The 20,648-nt window shown below is 39.3% G+C and overlaps 2 protein-coding genes across 2 annotated transcripts; one reads left to right on the top strand and one right to left on the bottom strand.

Annotated features, from left to right (window-relative positions):
- Nucleotides 1–801: 801 nt before the first annotated feature.
- slc6a4b (solute carrier family 6 member 4b) lies at nucleotides 802–6,994 on the top strand (the record flags this gene model as incomplete). Its single annotated transcript, XM_079222348.1, has 13 exons — nucleotides 802–1,045; nucleotides 1,989–2,123; nucleotides 2,227–2,446; nucleotides 2,568–2,706; nucleotides 2,821–2,955; nucleotides 3,897–4,000; nucleotides 4,912–5,039; nucleotides 5,156–5,268; nucleotides 5,441–5,572; nucleotides 5,763–5,862; nucleotides 5,992–6,092; nucleotides 6,641–6,808; nucleotides 6,914–6,994. Exons 1-13 carry the CDS (start codon nucleotides 814–816, stop codon nucleotides 6,992–6,994), a joined length of 1,788 nt encoding a protein of 595 aa, XP_079078474.1. The 5' UTR covers nucleotides 802–813.
- Nucleotides 6,995–12,961: 5,967 nt separating this feature from the next.
- ankrd13a (ankyrin repeat domain 13A) lies at nucleotides 12,962–20,206 on the bottom strand. Its single transcript, XM_079222994.1, has 15 exons — nucleotides 19,900–20,206; nucleotides 18,786–18,921; nucleotides 18,336–18,460; nucleotides 18,194–18,239; nucleotides 17,773–17,916; nucleotides 17,497–17,686; nucleotides 16,562–16,628; nucleotides 16,367–16,448; nucleotides 16,207–16,268; nucleotides 15,834–15,964; nucleotides 15,547–15,704; nucleotides 15,294–15,425; nucleotides 15,044–15,204; nucleotides 14,849–14,913; nucleotides 12,962–14,681 (listed from the first exon to the last, which is right to left on the bottom strand). The coding sequence occupies exons 1-15, from the start codon at nucleotides 20,005–20,007 to the stop codon at nucleotides 14,483–14,485; spliced, it is 1,806 nt and encodes a 601-aa protein (XP_079079120.1). The 5' UTR covers nucleotides 20,008–20,206; the 3' UTR covers nucleotides 12,962–14,482.
- Nucleotides 20,207–20,648: the final 442 nt, after the last annotated feature.

Raw genomic sequence — 20,648 nt, forward strand, 5'->3', positions numbered from 1 at the left:
GCCGTGGTAAAAAAGACTTACACTATGACAAGACAACTTTCATCTTGGTGGCATTGGCCAATTGAAACAATAACTAGATTGAGGATGAGTTGCTACCTTCTGCAGACATGCAATAGAGTTGTAACGTCATGAAACAATAATGAGAATGTTAAGGCAAAAGAAGAGCCAAAGTGATTGAGAAAAACTGTATTCTACGTTTTATCATAAACTCACCATTTTATTGTGAAAATCCAACTGAGCATTTAAAAGCTTGGCAGCATGTAGAAACTTTTTACAGAACATTGGTCACTGTTTTTCATATATTGGTGGAATTTCAGAACTCAAGTTGACTTAAAATGTTTCATTTATCAGTTAAAAGGCCCTGACACTTGATATCAAATGACATATGCAAAACCTATTGTTAAATACTGGAAAGTCCAATTCAGTAATCTGGTGCCTGCTGTGCATGTGTGAGTTGCGACAATGAAGTTGATTTAGCATAAGGTGACCATGGTGAACACATTAATGTCATTGAAGGAACACGATCACGCCCTGTTGCTGTTAAATTTGCTAAAAGCACATCAACTCATTCAAATCCATTTTATTGATTAGCAATCACACAAGCGGGTCCGCTAAATCAGCTCGACCTTTTTTGGTTGTTCAAGTGTGTTCCAGGCGGCTGTAAAAAAAACTCCTTTCGTGATCTGTCTCCTCTCACAGGTAGCCCAAGTGTCAGCTGCAGCTCCATCAACTCCTCCCACTCCTCCCTCTCATGACCACAGGAGAGAGACCCTCTCTGTGGAGCTGCTCCTCTGACTGACTTTTCACAGTCCGATGCCCCGACAGGACTCTGCAGTCATGGCCGGCAGTCTGACCCGCCAAGGCTCCCCTAATCCCGGCTACAGCTCCAACAACGCGGTCCCGGTGCCGGCCATCACTCAGACGGGGGACAAATCCAGGGACAAATGGAGCAAAAAGATGGATTTTCTCTTGTCTGTCATTGGTTTTGCGGTGGACTTGGGAAATGTTTGGAGATTTCCGTACGTATGTTATCAAAACGGTGGCGGTAAGTGGTTTAGATCTTTTAAACCATCGCCATTCGGCTTCATTTCATAAGTTAGTATTTGTGTAAGGGGGAATCTTATCTAATAAACCACTTGGAAAACACTTTTTTATTTTCTTCAAATCGTTGAAATCTCAGAATTTCCACTCAAATGACCTGAAAACCGGCTCAAGCTGCCTCTGAGTGTAGAAACTATCCATGGTGCTGAAGATGCATACTGGGGCAAAAACATCACTAAAAAGTTGTTACACTTTTTTCCATGTAGCTACTTTTCTTTCATCACTTTTTTTTATATAATGTTGTTTACAATACAGGAGCTTCAAGCGTTTTACACAGAAATATTTCTAATTTTAGTGAATCTTTTTTTTTCTTCTCATTCTGCACAGATCGGTTTAGTCGTTATGTATTTTGTTCTGAAAAGGTTGTGCTTTGCTTAATGTTTAACAACTAAGGGTTACATTACAACAATATAAGTGTATTCATAAAACACCTTTCAACAAAACAATTCAAAGTACTGCACAGAAGATATAAAAAGGCATTAAGACAAGACAATGTGAATTATAAAAAATAAAAAACCCGGCATAAATTGAAGATTGTGTTGAAAATGTGACATTTTATTTGATTATTTTGTGTTTGTGAAAAATACAGCTGTCAAATCTGTCAAAAGTGTTTTGGTCGTATACCTCTAATGGTAGGCTCTTATTCCTGGTTGGATCAAACAAATATTTTGATTATTGTAAATCCCCTTTAGAACTGAAATATGAAAAAATATATGAAAAAATTGGCCAATGAGAAGTCTAATTTTCGCAACGTTGTTCATTTTTTATTTCTTAATTTGGATTCAAGCCCTCTTAAGTCCTCATGATTTTATGAATATCCTCAATTCTTTTCATGACCTTCGTGAAAAAGCCCGACATAACATGTTCCCTCATGCATCTTTGTGCAGGTGCTTTCCTTATTCCCTACATTTTGATGGCCATCTTTGGTGGTGTGCCACTCTTTTACATGGAGTTGGCACTGGGCCAGTTTCACAGAACCGGAGCCATATCCATATGGAAACACATCTGTCCCATTTTCAAAGGTACGGTTTCATACTGCAGACATTCAGATCGTTCAGAGAGCCAGTGAATCCTTTTGGAGACGTTTCACAGGTGTCTCTCTCTCCTCTCCCTCTGCTGTTTCAGGTGTAGGATATAGCATTTGTATCATCGCCCTGTATGTGTCCTTCTACTACAATACCATCATCGCCTGGGCCCTGTTCTACTTCTACTCCTCTTTCGCCACCATCCTGCCTTGGACAAACTGTGATAATGCGTGGAACACCCCCGACTGCACCAACTATTTTGGCGTTGACAACGTCACCTGGACGAATTCCTCCAGGTCTCCGGCAGAGGAATTTTACACGTAAGTGCATGTAAGTGTGAGTTACAGAAACCACATGTAGAAATAGCTTGACAGTAATGCTCTACGCAAATATTGTCGGTCTTACGTGCTGAAACCGTGATGATGTGTTTTATCATCACAGGAGGAATGTTCTTCAGATCCACAAGTCATCAGGGCTGAAAAACGTCGGGGGTGTTCGCTGGCAGTTGATGCTCTGCCTTTTTCTCATCTTCACCATCGTATACTTCAGCCTCTGGAAGGGCGTGAAGACTTCAGGGAAGGTAACACGTTGTTGTTTCTTTAACATCATAATAACATAGAAGATGAATGTGAATCTTCTGCATCATATATCTACGATCTCTGTTTCTCGTCCTGATTCATCTTTTCTTCCACAGGTCGTGTGGGTGACCGCTACCTTCCCCTACATTGTGCTTTTCATCCTGCTAATTCGAGGCGCCACTCTGCCAGGAGCCTGGAGAGGGGTGGTGTTTTACCTGAAACCCCAGTGGGGGAAGCTGCTGGAGACCAGTGTGAGTTGAACAAAGTTGGGCAGTCCCCTGTTTTTTTCAGAAAATGATACAATTTAGACATCTTGAACAAGAAAAACGTGGCTATGCCTCATATGTTTGGTCCTTTGAGAATCCTATTTCATACTCTTAATTTAATATTCTGAAGAGATACTTATATTGTTAGTCCAGCATTTCTCTCAGAGATGTTTTCCCCCAGAAGTGCATCTTTAAGCTAAACAAAATTTGAATCATACACACAATTCACTGTGTATAACTTTGGTACAAGATGATACGACTAAGATGTGTTTCACCCCGGTCCTGCCAACATTTAGGAGTTCCTGATTTAACTTGCTGGACTGGTGTCATGAACTAACACATCTGGATCTTTTGAGCAGTAGTTTAATATGTTCCTTCATTAATTTCTGCGCATAGTCCCTAGATAATCTGCCAATATTTTGTATAGATCTATTAAACATCCTCATTTTCCTCTGTAGCTCACTGTGGTTGTCTGCTAAACATGTGTGAGTGCTCTGTTTGGAAAAGAATATGGATGAGACCAAATGAGATGCATAAATAAGCCACAGAGCAGGATAATAAGATGCATAATTAGTTTAGATTTTCTACCTATTAACAAAGGCCTCTCTTTCTGTCTCACTCACCAATATCCAACGCTTCGCTCTTCTTTTTAAAGCCGAATGCGTGCTGCCCTTCAGATCTCCCTGCATACAGCTGTGCGGCAACTAGATTTTTATATGACTAAATCAACACCACTTCTGCTTGGTAAATTATACTGAGTGATCAGAACACAAAAATACAAAGACATTAACCTCATTTGGAGGGTGACATTAAAGGTACGACTTGGTTCTTTTTATGCTGTTAAATGCCCAGAGTAACCCAAAGCATCCCAGAACGTTACGTCTCAGTGTAATGTCTCTTTCTGTCACTTTTATTGTTTTTTCTAGGTGTGGGTGGATGCTGCTGCTCAGATATTCTTCTCTCTGGGGCCAGGGTTCGGGGTGCTCCTGGCTCTCTCCAGCTACAACCCTTTCACAAATAACTGCTATCGGTAAGAGCTGAACTTTAGACCTACGACACACTGAGTCATTTGAACCTACATTTGTGTCTTGAACACCTTCTGTTGAATTTAAGGATTGAGTTTATTGCATTTAGTGCACAGTATTAGGTCAGAACTCTAAGAGAAGCTGTGGGATTTATTGCTCATGCATTAAATATGATGGTGTGGTCGAGACAATGCTCATTTGCAGGAGTGGTGAATTCTACATGGTGATTATAAATGCCAACCTGTACACAGGATAATCAATTAAACTGTACAGAATGACTGATAGTGTGTGTGGCTGATGTGATTAGTGGAGCAGAGGTGTGAGGAAACAGTAGTAAACATACAGATCATGAAACTGGATACTGCCACATGTTGACCCATCAAAGATATTACAAACACAAAAATAAAATGCATCACTCCTCAGTGTGATAATGATGTTTTTAAATTGTACTGACTGATTGTATTTTATTTTTATTTTTTAATATTAGATGTCTAAATACTTTTCAGTTGCAAAGTACCTGACAAACTGCCAATTCTGACTGAAAGCATAGGTTTTCTTAAATGTAGAAAATAAGAAATACCGGCAGGAATTACATTTGGAGTGTGAGTTTCAAAAGATGTTTATTCAGTTATTTTATATGACTAATTCTGTGGAGGCTGCCTGGAGATGGAATATTTTTCTTCACTGCCCAGGAGGAGTGACCTTATGTGTCGGACACAAAGCTGAAGAGAAAAGGAGCCCATTAAACAAAGATCAGAAGAATCAGCAAAGCATTGAACAGCTTCCACCTCAGACAGCAATACTTTGTAAAAGTGTTTCTGATAGAAATACAAAAATTAAGTTTGAAGAATAATTTTATGATTGACAATTATTATGCTACATTTCCCTGAACAGGTTTTAATTTCTTCTTCAACAGTGACGCCATTGTGACGAGTGTGGTGAACTGTCTGACCAGCTTCGTGTCAGGGTTCGTGATCTTCACGGTGCTGGGCTACATGGCAGAGATTAGGAAGGTGGAGGTGGAGGATGTAGCGAAAGACAAAGGTCAGTAAATTCATTTTCATAATGAGCACTTTGAAGTATGTTTAAAAAAAGATAATTCAATAATAAATCAAACACTGACCCTGCGCTCTTCCTATTCACTACCTTCACGTTTTCAGGACCAAGTTTACTCTTCATCACTTACCCAGAAGCCATTGCAAACATGATGGGCTCAACCTTTTTTGCAATTATCTTTTTTGTGATGATGATCATGCTGGGACTGGACAGCACGGTACGCACTGTGAACTCTGACGTACATGGTGCCCACTTTATGTTTCACAGGAAGCTTTATGTCTCATTGATGCTAATTTGACTGACTTGTATGTCTCTTTGAATGGTTCATGCATATTTAAATATCTAGAAGCTTCAATATAATACAACAACAACCTTATTGTGTGTTACAGTTTGGTGGGCTGGAGGCCATCATCACTGCTGTGTTGGATGAATACCCAGAGCAGTTCTCTCAAAGACGTGAACTTTTTGTTCTGGGCTTGGTAGTTGTCTGCTTTTTGGGCTCTCTAAGTACCCTTACAAATGTAAGTTCTTCACTTTCTAAATTAGTTTAACCAATGAGAACAAACAACCTCTTATTAGATCAGATAGTTAACTTAAATCCCATTTGTTGCAATGTTGATGTTGTTCCGGACACATTTTAGTGAATTAAAACCTGACATCTGCAGTCTGGTGATGAATTGTGTTATTAGTCAGTGTACATGTCATTGACAGGGTGGCGCCTACGTGGTAAAGCTGCTGGAGGAATTTGGAGTAGGATGCTCCATTATAGCTGTCGGTTTCCTTGAGGCCATCGCAGTTTCCTGGTTCTACGGTAAACAAGAGATTATTATCAATTCACTGGCATTCAGTTTATTGTGTCTGTAAATGTGAACTGATGACCCTTGATAATCATTTGTTAGCATATGAAAAACAAATATTGTGTTTATTTTGTTGCTTTCAGGTATCAAAAGATTTAGTAATGATATTCAGTCCATGTTGGGCAAATCTCCAGGATTATTCTGGCGGGTGTGCTGGGTTGCCATCAGTCCGGCATTTTTAGGGGTAAGATTTTAAATATTCTGATCTTTACAACAAGTGGAGCTAAATGTCTGCAATGCTAACATTTAGGATAAATAAGAAGCACAGGATAATACATATTCCACATAGTGTCCTTTAATAAGATTAAATAAGTGTTTTCCATTTCAGTCAATGGGCTGAAGTGGACCAGGACAAAACAAGTTCTGATCAACCAATGCCCTTTTGCAAGCCAACATGTGCACATCCTCTCCTATATCTATATAAAATATCCTCCTCAAAACCTCTCCAACGTGTACATGTGCCTGTACACTCAGGCAAATATAAATGAACCTCCTCGACATCTACTTTGATCTCCTTCTCTCGTATTAGCATCCATCTCTCTGGTTGTCTTTCTGTTGACATTTTCAATGATTACACTATCAAGACTTCCTTTATATGTTTATTGTATAATGTATGAAAGTGTGACAGATATATTACCCTTCCTCAATATCTTTTCATATATAAGAATATAAAAGTACATTTACATATGGAAATTTTAATATGTAAATATGATGTATCCCGACTCCTCTCAGTATATCATAGTGAGCTCTCTGCTGAAAGCGCCGCCCCTCACGCTGTTCGACTATAAGTACCCTGACTGGAGCATCATAGTGGGATACTTCATTGGCCTCTCGTCCTTCATGTGGATCCCCATCTACATGGTCTACAAGCTGGTGTGGACCCCTGGATCTCTCAAACAGGTCAGTGAATGGAGGCGGGAGGGAAAAAAAAGTGTGCAAAATGCTGAAAACATGAACTGTCTGACACATTTTGCTTTAAATGACCTTCTAACTGGTTTTTCACAGAGGTTGGCCGTGTGTCTCAGACCAGAGAGAACCATACCAGACATCCACGCTGACAGCCTCAACATGGCTACTCTGCCGTAGGAAGAAAAACACCGTAACACATGAAAAATATCCCTGCTTGTAGCTTCTATTCAAACAATTCTACTTAAGTTATTATTTGTGACCAAACCGGAACATTATCTGACATTGTGACTGTTACCTGCTGCACCTTTACTGCACATGTACACTCTGTAAAATGGTAAATGCTGCTAAATTTGAAATTCCAAGAGGAACTGAGATAGCTATACTCATACCTTACTGTGTGTGTTCAGATCTACAGTTTGAAGCTTCACATGTTGCCATTTTCAAGTGTTGCATTTGTGCGGTTGTAGGAGTCGGTGGCGGTTACCTAAACATAATGCCCCCTCAATCAGCTGTCTTTATCTCACAAGAACAATATGCCAAGGAAAATAAATGTAACTTTCTATATGTGACATTCAGCATATCTTTTCTATTGACTGGGGCTGTTTTCCCTTGTTATGTTCTATATTTTCTGTTGTATGTGAAAGCTAGATGAAACAATGGAAACACAGTGTTGCACTTGTTGTGAGGTCAACACAATTCTTTTGCCACTAGAATAATCATGTCAGCAGTGTTTTGCATGTCATTTCATGTAATATGTACAACTCAGTGGACAACATACTCTCCGTATGTCAGCTAATGTGTTTCACACCAAGTGTTACCAGCTCTGCTGTATTGTTGTGTGGCAATTTGAAAATATATTGTGTGTGGTTTGTATTGGACTTAAGTCCAAACCTGTTTTGTTTTTGCTGGACAGGCAGAGGTGAGAGAATAAATGGGATCAAAATGTAACACAATGCTCCCAGTAGTTATTTAATACAGTGCTTCTATATAATATAGCTCCTGGATATATCTGCTAAAAAAAAATAATCTGTTTTTCCCTACAAGTGTTTGTAATGGAGATACCTGAGGCACTCAGACGAAGACCATCAGTTCATTTTCAGAAAATATATCTTTTTAAAACTTAAAATTTAGTGCATTGTTTCAGTATTAGCAGTATAAAGTAGATCCTATATGTCCCGCCTGGAGATATAGTACAATATGTACAGTGAGTGACAACTGTAAGTATATTTTGGTTCTTCATATTCAAAATTATTATATTCAAATTATCTGATGCCTTTATTTAACTCAAGATAGACTATTTTTGCCTTAACCTGCCTAACTATTACACTGTTTGTACAAACATTGTAAAGGTTGTATTGCTATTGTGTCTTTCCAATGTGTTCACTCAAATTTAAGACTGTTCAAATGTTTTTTCTTTTCTTCTTGCTGACACACGGCATCATATTACTTGTGTCTCAACTTATTTAAAAGCGCTTTATCCTTTATTTATATTCAGAGAGTAATGTGATGAGCAATTTGATGATTGTTGTGTAATTTCAGTCTTTTTCAAACTGGTTTATGTACTAATCAGATGTGTATAAATTAATTATAGTAGTCATTACATATTTCATTGTTGTGTTTATCTTCATTCCTAGAGGTTAGATATGAATATGAACAAACAAACAAAACATCTGACAACATTAAGTTAAATTCCACTATCTATATAACAACAAGAACTGCATTTTTGGTATTGTACTGTAGCAGACCACATGAGAAATGTGTTCTTGTAAATCTCCATATGGTGATCTTCATGTCTTTGTAATGGCTGTCGGCTGGTGCTGCTCACCTCTATTAGATATTCTAATTAACAAGCTAATTTGCAATATCCAGAATCCATCAACATATAAGGAAATAGAGGAGCCTCTACCTTCAAACACACACACACACACACACACACACGCGATTACATTATATCTTTACTTATTCAACAGATTTTTATTCCTAGGTAAACCAGGCCCGATCACTTCAAGGACGACAAATATGAACGCATACGAGAGTAGAAAGTGGTTTGCAACATTTGATTCCTCAGAGCCGCTGGTTGATGGACATGCAGATCAAAGCCCTTTTGTTTCACGGACTGCCATTGAAGTAGAGAACAGGCAAGCAGGAGAAACATAAAAGAGACACTGCTAAATAGACGGTTTCTTCTCAACCTAACATGGACAGCTCAACAACCCGTATTTTAAGGAAAGAATTACTGATACTGTATGTTGCAGTGTATCCATCCCGATAAAACACAGGACAGAAGCTATATAAGTACAGGGGAGATAAAAAGGGGAATTCAAGGTTTTATACAGTTCAGTATGTAATACTGAAGCATTCATAACTGCCAGGAGAACATCCTATATCGTATGTATATATACATATATATATATATATATATATATATATATATATATATATATATATATATATATATATATGTATGTATGTATGTATGTATGTATGTGTGTATAAAATGTCCTATAGTGTAATAGACATGCAACAGGAAGTTAATTAGAAATTAGAAAGTAAATTAGCACTCTTTGTCATCAACCGTGAATTATTATTAAAGCCATCAATTAGGAATACAACTAACAGCTCACAGCGGTGCTTTGAGCTGAAACTGTTGAGTCTTGGAAAGCTGATGTATTGTGTTAATACATGACTCCAGTGTGCTTTATGTAGATGAATCAATGTGAAACAATCATTTGAGGGGTAAGAGGTAATGACAGGATCACATCAAGTGTAACTCTGTGAGTAATGCTCTCATACATGTGCTGTCATGGCAATGTTCAAATCCATTAATGCACATACAAACAAAAGAACAAAGTTATAGGCTTCTTGTAGTTTATAACAAAAAATCGACTGCATTACCTTATTGTATGTGATCTTAAGGCTAGCTCCTACCAAGTGTACATTCTTGATTCAGTTCATAGCATAAAAACAGTTTCATTCAGTTTAAGTGGCCTCGGATCTGCTATTAAAACATGACCTTTGAGTTCATGCTGTAAGAAAATGTTTTCTTGTTTTGATTAATTTATCTCGGAAGCCCCTCCATTAAAATCCAGGCCATCGTGAGTGAAATTTCCTAACATTCATTAAGCTTCTCTGGCATATAATTAAGAGCCATAAGTGTTGCTGTGGTGTGCGCTCTTACGTTCTATAGAGGATGAAGGTAAAGGCCATATACATCAGTCATGCTGTGTAATTATGTAAGGATATAACCGCAAGGAGCTTGACCTTTATATCTATTTTTCATTGCTCTTTGACATTTCAGAAATGGGGAAATGTGATGGGGGGCCCTCACACTTGTTTGATGGTTAACAGTGAGGGAAGAGAATTTAAACACTTTGTATTTTCACAGTCAAACAACCTGGAAACACCTGCAGCTTTCAGTCCCTTGTCCCTCGGGCAGTGTAATTTTTCACTTGTTGAAAAGATTAATCAATTGTTGATTGTCTGAAAAATAACACTGACAAATTACATAAGTAATTTCAAAATGGTCAAATAAATCCACTGGTTGAAGCTTCTCAACTGTGAATATTCCAGTTGTATTAGTCTTACAGTCTTATTATAATAAACTCAAAATATTTGGGTTTTCAAATACTGGTTGGACAAAACAAGCAGTTTTTAAGACGTCAGCTTGAATTCTGAGAAACTGTGATGAGCATATTGCAACATTTGTAGATTTAACAATTAATTGGGAACATCATCTGCAGGTTACGTAATTAATTATACATTACACATCAGACATTAGTTGCAGCCCTACAACCACCAATCAAATATGAGCTACAGTTAACGATTATTTACATTATTGTTTAATCTGACCATTGTTTTCTCATTTGGTTCATTACATTTTTTGTGTGTTAAAGTCACAATCCCCATTTCATAGAGCCCAAATTGACACCTTCAAATGGCTTTTTTTCCCCCACTATTCATATAACTACTACAGTGGGCTTAGAATATTGCAGAGTGCCATATTGTCTGATAGCATGTCAGTTTTGTTTATTATTATCCTGATCTAGTTTTTTGACCTCGTCTGTTTAATTTGGGGTTTGCCTTTTAGTATGTGCCTGCTTTGTATTGTCTAGTTTCAGTAAATAATCTTCACTTGTGACCATAAATGAAGGCAGTGTCCAGTTGGTACACTTCTAATTTAAATTAAATTAGCTGACTTTAACACAGCGAGGCCAGATGAAGATATACAACAATGTAAAAAGACACCCATGCATTTCATCATTTATAAAGAACACCATTTACAATAATGTTGTATTCATCTTATTCTTGTATTTACATTTATTTTCACTTTTTGGCGCTATCGAGGAAATCGCTGACTGTAAACAATAAAGTGTTTCCGAAAAACATTCAATTCATGAATCTCCTATCAAAATAGTTGTCAATTAACATTCTGTCAATCGAGAAATCGATTAATCAAAAGGGCTAATAGTTGCTCTGACAGTGAATGCAATAACACAACGGCTTTAGGACCCAGAACCGACAGCGGAAGAAGAAACGCCTCACCGCCACCACCACCACCATCATCATCATCATCATCATCCTCCAGCCTCCAGCCTCCACCGCTATGATGCCGCATGTCATCCCACAAACACTAATAATGTGCCTCGTTGTGTTAGTTCACGGACAACCAGAGGACTCCAAGCTGAGCGAGAGAGCGTACGTTGTCCTTCAGAAGCAGAACTTAGGTAAGGCTCCATGCGTGACTACAGGTGACGTCAGGCCTCCCGTGAGGCGTTCACGCACCCCGTGAGGCGTTCACGCACTTTAAATGTCTTTACTCTTGCGTGACAATAGGAGACTTAAAACCAAAATGTGATTTGCCCGCGAGTCTGACGTTATTGTCGGTGGTGTGTTCTCGTGCTCACAGTCACGCTGGGGAGCGTCCTCGCAGTGCTGCTGGTGCTGATGATCGTCATGGCGGTCTGTGTCTACAAGCCGCTGCCCCGTCGCTGAAACCTGGAGGAGGTAAAGCCAGTGAGACAGACGCGAAGCGAGGAGCTCAGTCTCCTCCTGACGGGGAAGCCGAGCTACGCCATCACAGCGACCTGGAAACACTCAGGCTGCACAATGATGACCCATCAGCTGGGGTTTCGTTTGTCATGAAATCAGGTTATTGAAGAGTAACTGTACGTTTGCATGAGTTACACTCTCACACCTGCCTCGTTTGATATGCTGTAATTTCTTTACCTCTGTAAACAGATATGGCATTTATTTTATTTATTTATTTAATTGAACTTGCTGTTAAGGTGTAGTTTGTTAGCTTTTACGGCCAAGTATTACTATTTAAGGGACATTTGGTCCAAAGCCTGGAGTTTTGCAAACGTTAAATAAATATAAAGTATTTGGGATTATAACATGGGTGGTCATTGCATAATTCTACATCAATTAAACCTATTTGGTCAGATTTATTTCTGTAAATATGATAAACTGCACATCACTTCTCTGAAACCAATTTGCTTGTGTGACACATACAGACTTTAAGTCTCAGTGGTAAATAAGTACATTTTGTTAAACCTTTGCTTAAAAAATATTAAAAGGTGGAGTCCTGCAAACATTTAACTGACAATAGTGGGATTACAAAGTGAGCAGGTATCCATGCCGATTTAAATCCAGTGGTACCAAGAAATAACTTTTCCCCCTTGAAATACAATTTCACATCCATGTACACATTATCATTTTGTTCTGGGTTGATTAGTCAGATGACGGTGGCCTTTCCCTTCTTTGCATTTGATTTTGTGATAATCTCTACAAACAGTTGTTAGTTAGTTGATCGAACAAACAAAAATACCCTATCAAATTAGTCATCAGAAACTGGCTCCCAATTTAAACTATAATTTAGACAACAATAACATAGTCTATTTTTATTGTTAGCGGTTTATATTCACTAGCTAGCCAAACATAAAATCTATTTAATGCAGATAAATCATGTCAAGATCATGTTATCCTCAAGAGGTCAACACTTGACCTGACAATAACGACAACAATAAATATGTAGAAATCAAACTAATTTCAGTCGAAAAGCATATGTGGTTGTGTATTTTGTTACCAGCTGTGTTTGTAAATGTTGTAAATAAAGCATATGAACAAAATCACATTTAGTTCTCATGGAAATAAAGTGCTTTTATTTTAGAACATTTTCTCAAAATTTAAAACATATTAAAAAAACAACTTTGCAGGTGGAACGATGCATTACAAAGACCTGCATTAAATTAACCAAAGTTGGCGGTTCAGCAGTTTGGAAACTGGAGCGTTATATAATAATTAGTCCTTCAGACAAAGCTACACAAAGAGACCTTTGATAAGTGGTTGGTTGTCAGTGAAAGCAGCTATAGTGGTTAATGCATGTCACTCCGCATCACCCCGGTGTAACTGAAGCCTCTTCATCTTGTTTTTAAGTTACAATATTGAAGAAATTGTTTTGTTCAAAAAGTTTAGTGGCACCACATACAATTGTCACCACCTCTTGCCTCCACCAAGTGGTTTCAGATCAAAGCTATCCCATGGCACATGCTGAAGTAACTAATCCTAAATATGGCAGACATGCTTGACCTTGAGTCTATGCTGTCTTTTCTTCTGCTCAGAGGTCAGTTGTTTGTGGCTACAAAAAGCTCATCGTCTGCCTTTAGAAATGTGAATAATCTCTGCAGCATTGGTTGTGTGACTGCAAGACAGATATAAGCCCACAGACCGACTGTTCTCTGCAATTCAGTTTAACTGAGGTGCAGTGACGGTTAACAAAAATATGTTCTTTTTCAATGTTAACAAGCATCGGATTTAAAGTTTCTCACAGCAGCATGCCTCTGTTTACCCATCTGTAGAGTGTACATTCACAAAGTACGAGAAAATGCATCTACTTATGAACCTTTGATTCCATTAACTCAGCTGTCTGAATTCATATAGATATGCATGAGGGATACGATTTCGCACCAAGGAAACATTTCCGATACATTTACAAACTAATTCCGAAGCAAAGGGAAAATGTGTAAAATTGGAACCCTGAGATTTCCGTTATTCAGTGAGCCTAGTCCTCAAAAAAGTGACTCTGTAGAAGTGAACTCATGATAGTGAACACTCAGATCTGTCTCTTTAGGTCCACAGTACTTTTAGCTTGTGCTAGGCTGTTTTCATTATAGCCATCTAGACACCAGGGACTGATGCAACAGGTAGCATGAAAAAAAGTGCTCTGGACCTTAAGTGCTACATTTGAGTGTCAGAACATGACAGAGTTGCCATTTTGTTCATAGAACCATAACTACACTGATTTGGCCCCACTCTGGACAAGATAGGGATCAACACACGTGGGATGCTGCTGTGATTCCGATTTGGATAGGAAATTAATAAAACGCAGAACAGACCTGAAATTATCTGAAAGAGTCCATGAATTGAGTTTGAGGATGGAGCCTCACTATGCTGAGATAGAAATGTATAAAGGAGTATGCTCTTACCAAAAATACCTTTTGGAAAATATTGGATAGCAGGAATCTGATATTGCCTTTGCAAGAATGATCTGCTACAGAAGAAAACCTGCAGTTGCATAGATGACTACAGTGGTTAGGAAGGAAAATTGAGGTGTGGTGGTTTCTTCTGGATCTGGAAAGGTTGCATTATTATTCCCCCTTATTCAATTTACTTCTCAGTGAGTGATAGCTGCAAGATCCTCTCCAGGTCCTCTTCCTCCTGTATCCTCATCTTGTTCTCTTCCTCTTGAGCTCGTGCAGAGAGCTCCATGGCCAGGCGGAGCTCTGAGTCGGGGCTTGAGGCAGAGGGGGAGCTGACAGGGCTGAGGGTGTCTCCAAATTCCACTAGCACCCCCTCTGGGATACTCCTAGAATGACATTGACAGGAGAAAGTGAGATCCAGCTCTGGCTGCTCTGACACGCATACAAGAGGTGAACTGATACAGTGTCATCCAAATCCTCGTAGGACAAGTGAGAAGCAAGGACTGTTCCTTCTCCCACATGTGATTATGTAGATGCAAACCTGTGTTCCTACCTGTCACTCTGGCTACTGATTACTACATCAGTTGATTCCCCATCAGTATCATCCCAAGCGCCCTCCTACAATGATACAAACCGCAGGGACATTTAAAGAATGCAGCAAACTGTGAGGAGCGCAAAAGAAAATGACGACAACAGATCTGTACGTGTCGAGATATTGGCGAGAGAGCCGAGTGACTATGGTTCTGACCTGGCCTGGCACGGTGCGAGTCTCCAGGAGGCTCTGATGGATGGCGTACTGCAAAAGCTCCTCGTCGTTGTTGGACATGGGTGTGTGTCGGCTGCCTCCTCTGCGACTATAACTGACAGGCACCTCAAACACTGAAGGACAAACCTGAAACGGAGGCAGTGCTGGATGGATGAAAAAAGAAAAGCGGTTTAGGAATCACAGACATGTGACTATTTTAAACATGTAATGATTAAACTGGCTGTACTGCGACCTGCAGCTTCTTCCTCTTCTCCGGAGGATGTTGGTGTGGCTGCTGGTGTTGCGTTCGCCTCCTCCTCAGTACTGCATTTATTGACATTACCAAATGTAATTCTGGCATTCAGGACATGAAACAGGGGAATCTCTGCAACATATGAAAGGACAACAGATTAGATATAGAAAATGAAAAGGGTGAGACTAGGGGTTAGCTTTACATGCTTCTTGGAAGTGTAGCTTCTATTAAACTTGATAGGAATGTCACATACCTATTTTAACAGGAAACCCAGGAGGAAACTTCAGGGTTACAAAGTCTCGTAGACGTGCAAAATGGGAACTGGTCCGAGCCATGAGGTCGATAATGGGAGTTACCTGCTCCACCAGAGACAGAGGATGTTCCTCGCTCATCCACAATGTACCTTTGAACCTGGGTGAGATAATATTAAAAGTGAAACACTGTTGCAATGTGCACACAACTTAATTCATTAATACAAAAAAACGTGCAGCAGTTGAGAATAAAGTTTGATGTTTTTGTGGCCTTGAAGCGTTTTCTTACTTCTGTGTTCGAATGCTCAGTTCAATGGGTCGGCCGATGTCTCTGTTCCCAAGGTCAAAGTCGGGATCAAAGTATTCCTCTGGAGTGATGGCAGTGGGATTGGTGGCAGTTGCATACTCCAGAGTCAGGTCCTGTGAAAGGGTTTTTACTATCTTCATTGGGGGAGTTTTTCCTTATCCGATGTGAGGTCCCGGGATAGGGATGTCATGTGTACAGATTGTAAAGCCCTCCGAGGCAAACTTGTATTTGTGATGTTGGGCTATATAAACGAAACTGAATTGAAGTCCTATAAAGTTGAGCACTCGTATCAAATCAGTAACCAGCTGGGAACAAAACAAATAACTTGAATGCAGACACAGAATGCGAGTCTTACCCCTTGTGCACTTATGTGCTGCTCCACAGTCCCAAGCAGAGACTCCAATACGTTTCTTTCACCTTTGAACAAAAAAGTTTGATTTCAGAACTTTCCGATTCAGTTACCGTCAATTGTAGGTTATATAGTGAGTAATACATGTAGACCATTTTCCACGTACTTTTTATCCTAGCTTTCTCCTCGTCTGTAAGATGCTCGGTCCTTGTCCTGATTACCACATTTACATTGTTCACACTGAAAACCTGAGAAAACAACCAGAATCTTAAGTCATATACTATTATAAGTGTGCTTCACATTTTTTGTGGAACTAATATTTAGTTGTATTGAAAAAGAAAATGTTTTAAACCCTGTTCACCTTTGCTTCAAATCCATTGACCATTTCAGTTTTGTCAGCTCTCCAGCCCCAAATCCCAGACTTGTTCCTGTGAGAAACAAAAACAAACAGTTTGTGAAAACTAGAGCATCATTACAGGCAAAATCCACCATAATATACTTTTGATATAACACAGAGAATGCAAGAATGCAATACAAGTTATAGACATTGGCTATTTTAAGTTAATGTTAATGCATTTAAATAATTTGCAGTGTTGCAGCCCATCGTTACGTTTTGGTTTTAGTTAAGATATGTTCCATATAAATAGATATGCGTCAATAATTTATGAATCAGTGTGAATCAGAAAGATATGCTCTCATCACAATGGTAAAATGCCAGCATGTTGAGAAGGAGAAGCACAACTGTAATTATAATGATGACTATGTTCCATTAAGCAACCGAACACCTTTATGGAGTGCAGCCATTGCTAATGTTATTAGTTGCACTTGTGTTTGACAAGTCAAAATCAACTGCCACTTGTGTTTGAGGACGTTATCCAAATTAAGCAAGGTTATATAGAGACAGTATGTGACCTCAAGATAATTACATGATGCATAATCAACATGCAGAGTTAAATTTGCTCACATTATTAATATCTATTAGTTAGTTTGTAGGGTTACACAGGGTCAGACAATCTCTGAATGAATAAGTCAGTGTAAATAATATACCAGACAAATAGCTGCCAGAATTATATTGAATTATAGACATCAGAGCAAAATAATAATTAATAAGCTAAGTGGTATCACTGTTTACACAGTAAACTCCCTCAGGGAGCAATCACATTAAGGGTGAGAATGCCATGAGATGCCAATACTTATTAAAAACTGTCACTCCGGAGTTTTTATCTTGGCTGATCAAGGGAAGTTTAATATGTGCATGTTGTGAGAAAAATCTGCAGAAAAAGATGTGACTCTTGCCTCTCAAAAGCAATGTCCTTGGTGTCCAAGTAGGTGTTGACAATAGAAGTGGTCAACCTCTTGGCAACTTCCTGCTCAGCTGGCTGCATTGACTCTAGCGTGACGTCCTCGAATTCTTGGGATATGTTGAAGCGTTCAGTTTCCACGACTTTATCATCATGGTTCACCTCCATCAACTCAGCACACGAATCTGTACAAATGAATGCATGGATAGACTTATATCATTTTACAAGAATAGTACAAATAAGAGAGAGAACCCTTTTTTTGTGCACATACCATCTCCTCGGAAGATGTAGCTTCTACGGCCTCTGGTCCAAGTCATGTTTTCAAAGCCAAGAAGAGTGGAATCCACTCGCAGGCTCGCCCCACTTTTCCAAATGCGACAAACATCACTTGGACAAACCCGGGACAGAAGAGGGACTGTGAAGCAACAGCATATGAATGTCCCACACATGAAAAACAATGTCACTCATAACTAAACCAAAGCAAACACCAAAAGGCAGGTATGCAGTTTTTCTGCAAACCTCGTAACTAGCAACGGATATTTAATTGCAGGGCACAACATTATAAAACATAGAGATACTTTGTTTTGCATACTGAATGTTGATAACCAGCCTGTTTGCACTACATGAACATGTTACTATGCACACACATTCCACTTTCATGATATACATCAACGCATACAAAAAGGACTTACTCCAACTAGTGAATTCCCACTTCATTTCCGTGTAGAAGTCTGGAGACTATGGAAGAAAAGATGGACAGAGCAATTATTTCCTTGGCCGGTAATTGTTTACAGATGGATGACAAGAACAACAAGAAAATGTATAAAGTAAAACCTCTCGGATCTTTGCCAGCAGCTCAGGCACTCCTCCCAGAGCAGTGGAGGCTTTGAGGAAGTCTCTGCGTTGAAGCACCAATTGAACCATCTCCGGATCTCCGGTGCTGACGGCCTCCTGCAGCACTACACAAAGACAGACAATTACAAACTAACAAACCACTAAACCTTTTAAGCAAAGCATCTGTTCTTTAGAAGTAGCAACCATCCATTAGAAAACCTCAACAATGATGGCATTAACCGGGGAGAAAACGTTCCACTGCAGTCAGAGGGATGGACATGTTTTATCAGAAACCCCATTACCAGCAGATGATATGGAGAATAATGTGAGAAGGGCTCTAAGTGATGAAACAACCCACAGAGTCTCAAAAAGCATTTCTGCAAGTGAAGGAAACATTCATGGCATTACAGCATTCTGTATTTGTTATGTAGCCACTTTTGTGTGACTAACCTGTCCAATTCATGCAGTTTTCTTTAGTCACTTCAGCACCGTGTCTCAGAAGGACTCTCACTGACTCCAGATGCCCGAGCGACACAGCCAGGTGCAGAGGTGTCCGGCCTCTGGGGTCCACGGCCTCAATTTCATTCTGTGAAAAACAAGGAGAGACCCACACGTCAGTTTCTCCTGCACCTTCATGTGTATAATAACATTGGATTACACAGTTAAATACTACAGTACAGACAAGACAACTTGTTCCATGAAAAAAGGAGCATGTTATGCTGGGCTTGTAATATTACTACTTCCTTTAAGAGAGGCCCTGTATATTATAACTCAGACATAGTTACGCCTTTAATTTAGGTCATCACTGGCAATGATGTAGGACTGCAACAGTCAGTACACCGACAAGACTGAGCATCACGTCTGGTCCTCAAATGAGTCATGCTACTGAGGTAAATGTGTTTGTGATGAGCATTGCTACAGCCAGTCGACCGGTCCATAATAAACAATATGAACTGTGATGGGTTGCTGAGAGTAAAAACACAATGAGATTAGAGATGCTTTTGAAACATGAGTAATACTTAGAGTTAACTTGTGAGATTAGTCAGCTACATGTTTGACAGGAAATGACTCTGAGAAGACGACAAGACATAATCACCACTATTCTCTTCATAATAATAATAATAATAATAAAACATTCATATTTTGTAAACTGTCTGCTAATACACCACATTTTTCAAATACGTTTTTCCAAATATATATATATATATATATATATATATATATATATATATATATATATATATATATATACACACATTTGGAAAAACGTTTATTATCACATCTAGTCAGATTATAAACTGTGTTCGAGTAATCCAATGAATTCTAGTTAGAAGACTGAATGAACAGCTTTTTTTAAATAAACGTCCAAACCTGTTGATCGGTGAATTGCTGTGTCCGTGTAAACATTGCAAACATCGTGTGTGTGTGCCACAGAGGAGCATCTGTAAACACGTCTGGCCTACTTTTGCTGGATGGCTGCGGATGACTTAACAGCTCACTCCAGGCTTCATTTAGCTAGCAAGCACCGGTGAAAGGTGAGACACATATTCCGTATTTTACCAACCTGAGGTATCGTGATCTGCTCCTCCAGCGTCCTGTAGTCGTTCTCCCACACGGCGGAGTGGAGGGGAAACTCCCCTCGGATGTCTTCGCTAACGTTAGCCGTGGACATATTTTTCCTCTCCGGAGCCGCTCAGTGCAACGTTAGCCAGCTTCTAGTGACTGCAGCCATGGGACAAACGGAGAGAGCTACACGCTACTTGGGAAAGAGTGTACGACACATATGACCCATGCCGGTAATAGTTGACAATAACAACGCCGAGGTGTCGAAAACGGTGTCCAACTTTTCACCAAGCCATCGTCAAAATAAAACTTTTGAACAAGGAAGTGCCAGGAGCAGTAACGTCACCGTAATGACAGGGGTGTCCTATATAGAGACAGACTGCCCATCTAATTAATGCTATCGCCTTAAGGTCGCCCACCGTGCCCTTTAAACGGAATTTAACTTAAGTGAAATAACAGCTACTTATGTTGGTACATAGATACACGACAGAAACAGATAAATAAAACCATCGCCTTTAGAAAAAATGAGTCGTCGGTTCCAGTTGGACGGAACCATTCAACGTGTCGGCATGGGGGTGTTCCGACCAAATGTAAGATTCATCTATAAACGATATTCCGTGTCCCACTTTTAAGCATTCAATATCTTATATAATTAAATGTAAACGCATTCCCCCTGCAAACAAAACTAATATTGTAAATGTTGTACCCAGACAATACGTTTGCTGTGGACTATAATCAGCGCTTTTACGT

Source organism: Taurulus bubalis, assembly GCF_910589615.1.
Source record: "Taurulus bubalis genome assembly, chromosome: 8".
Classification (NCBI taxonomy): Eukaryota; Metazoa; Chordata; class Actinopteri; order Perciformes; family Cottidae; genus Taurulus; species Taurulus bubalis.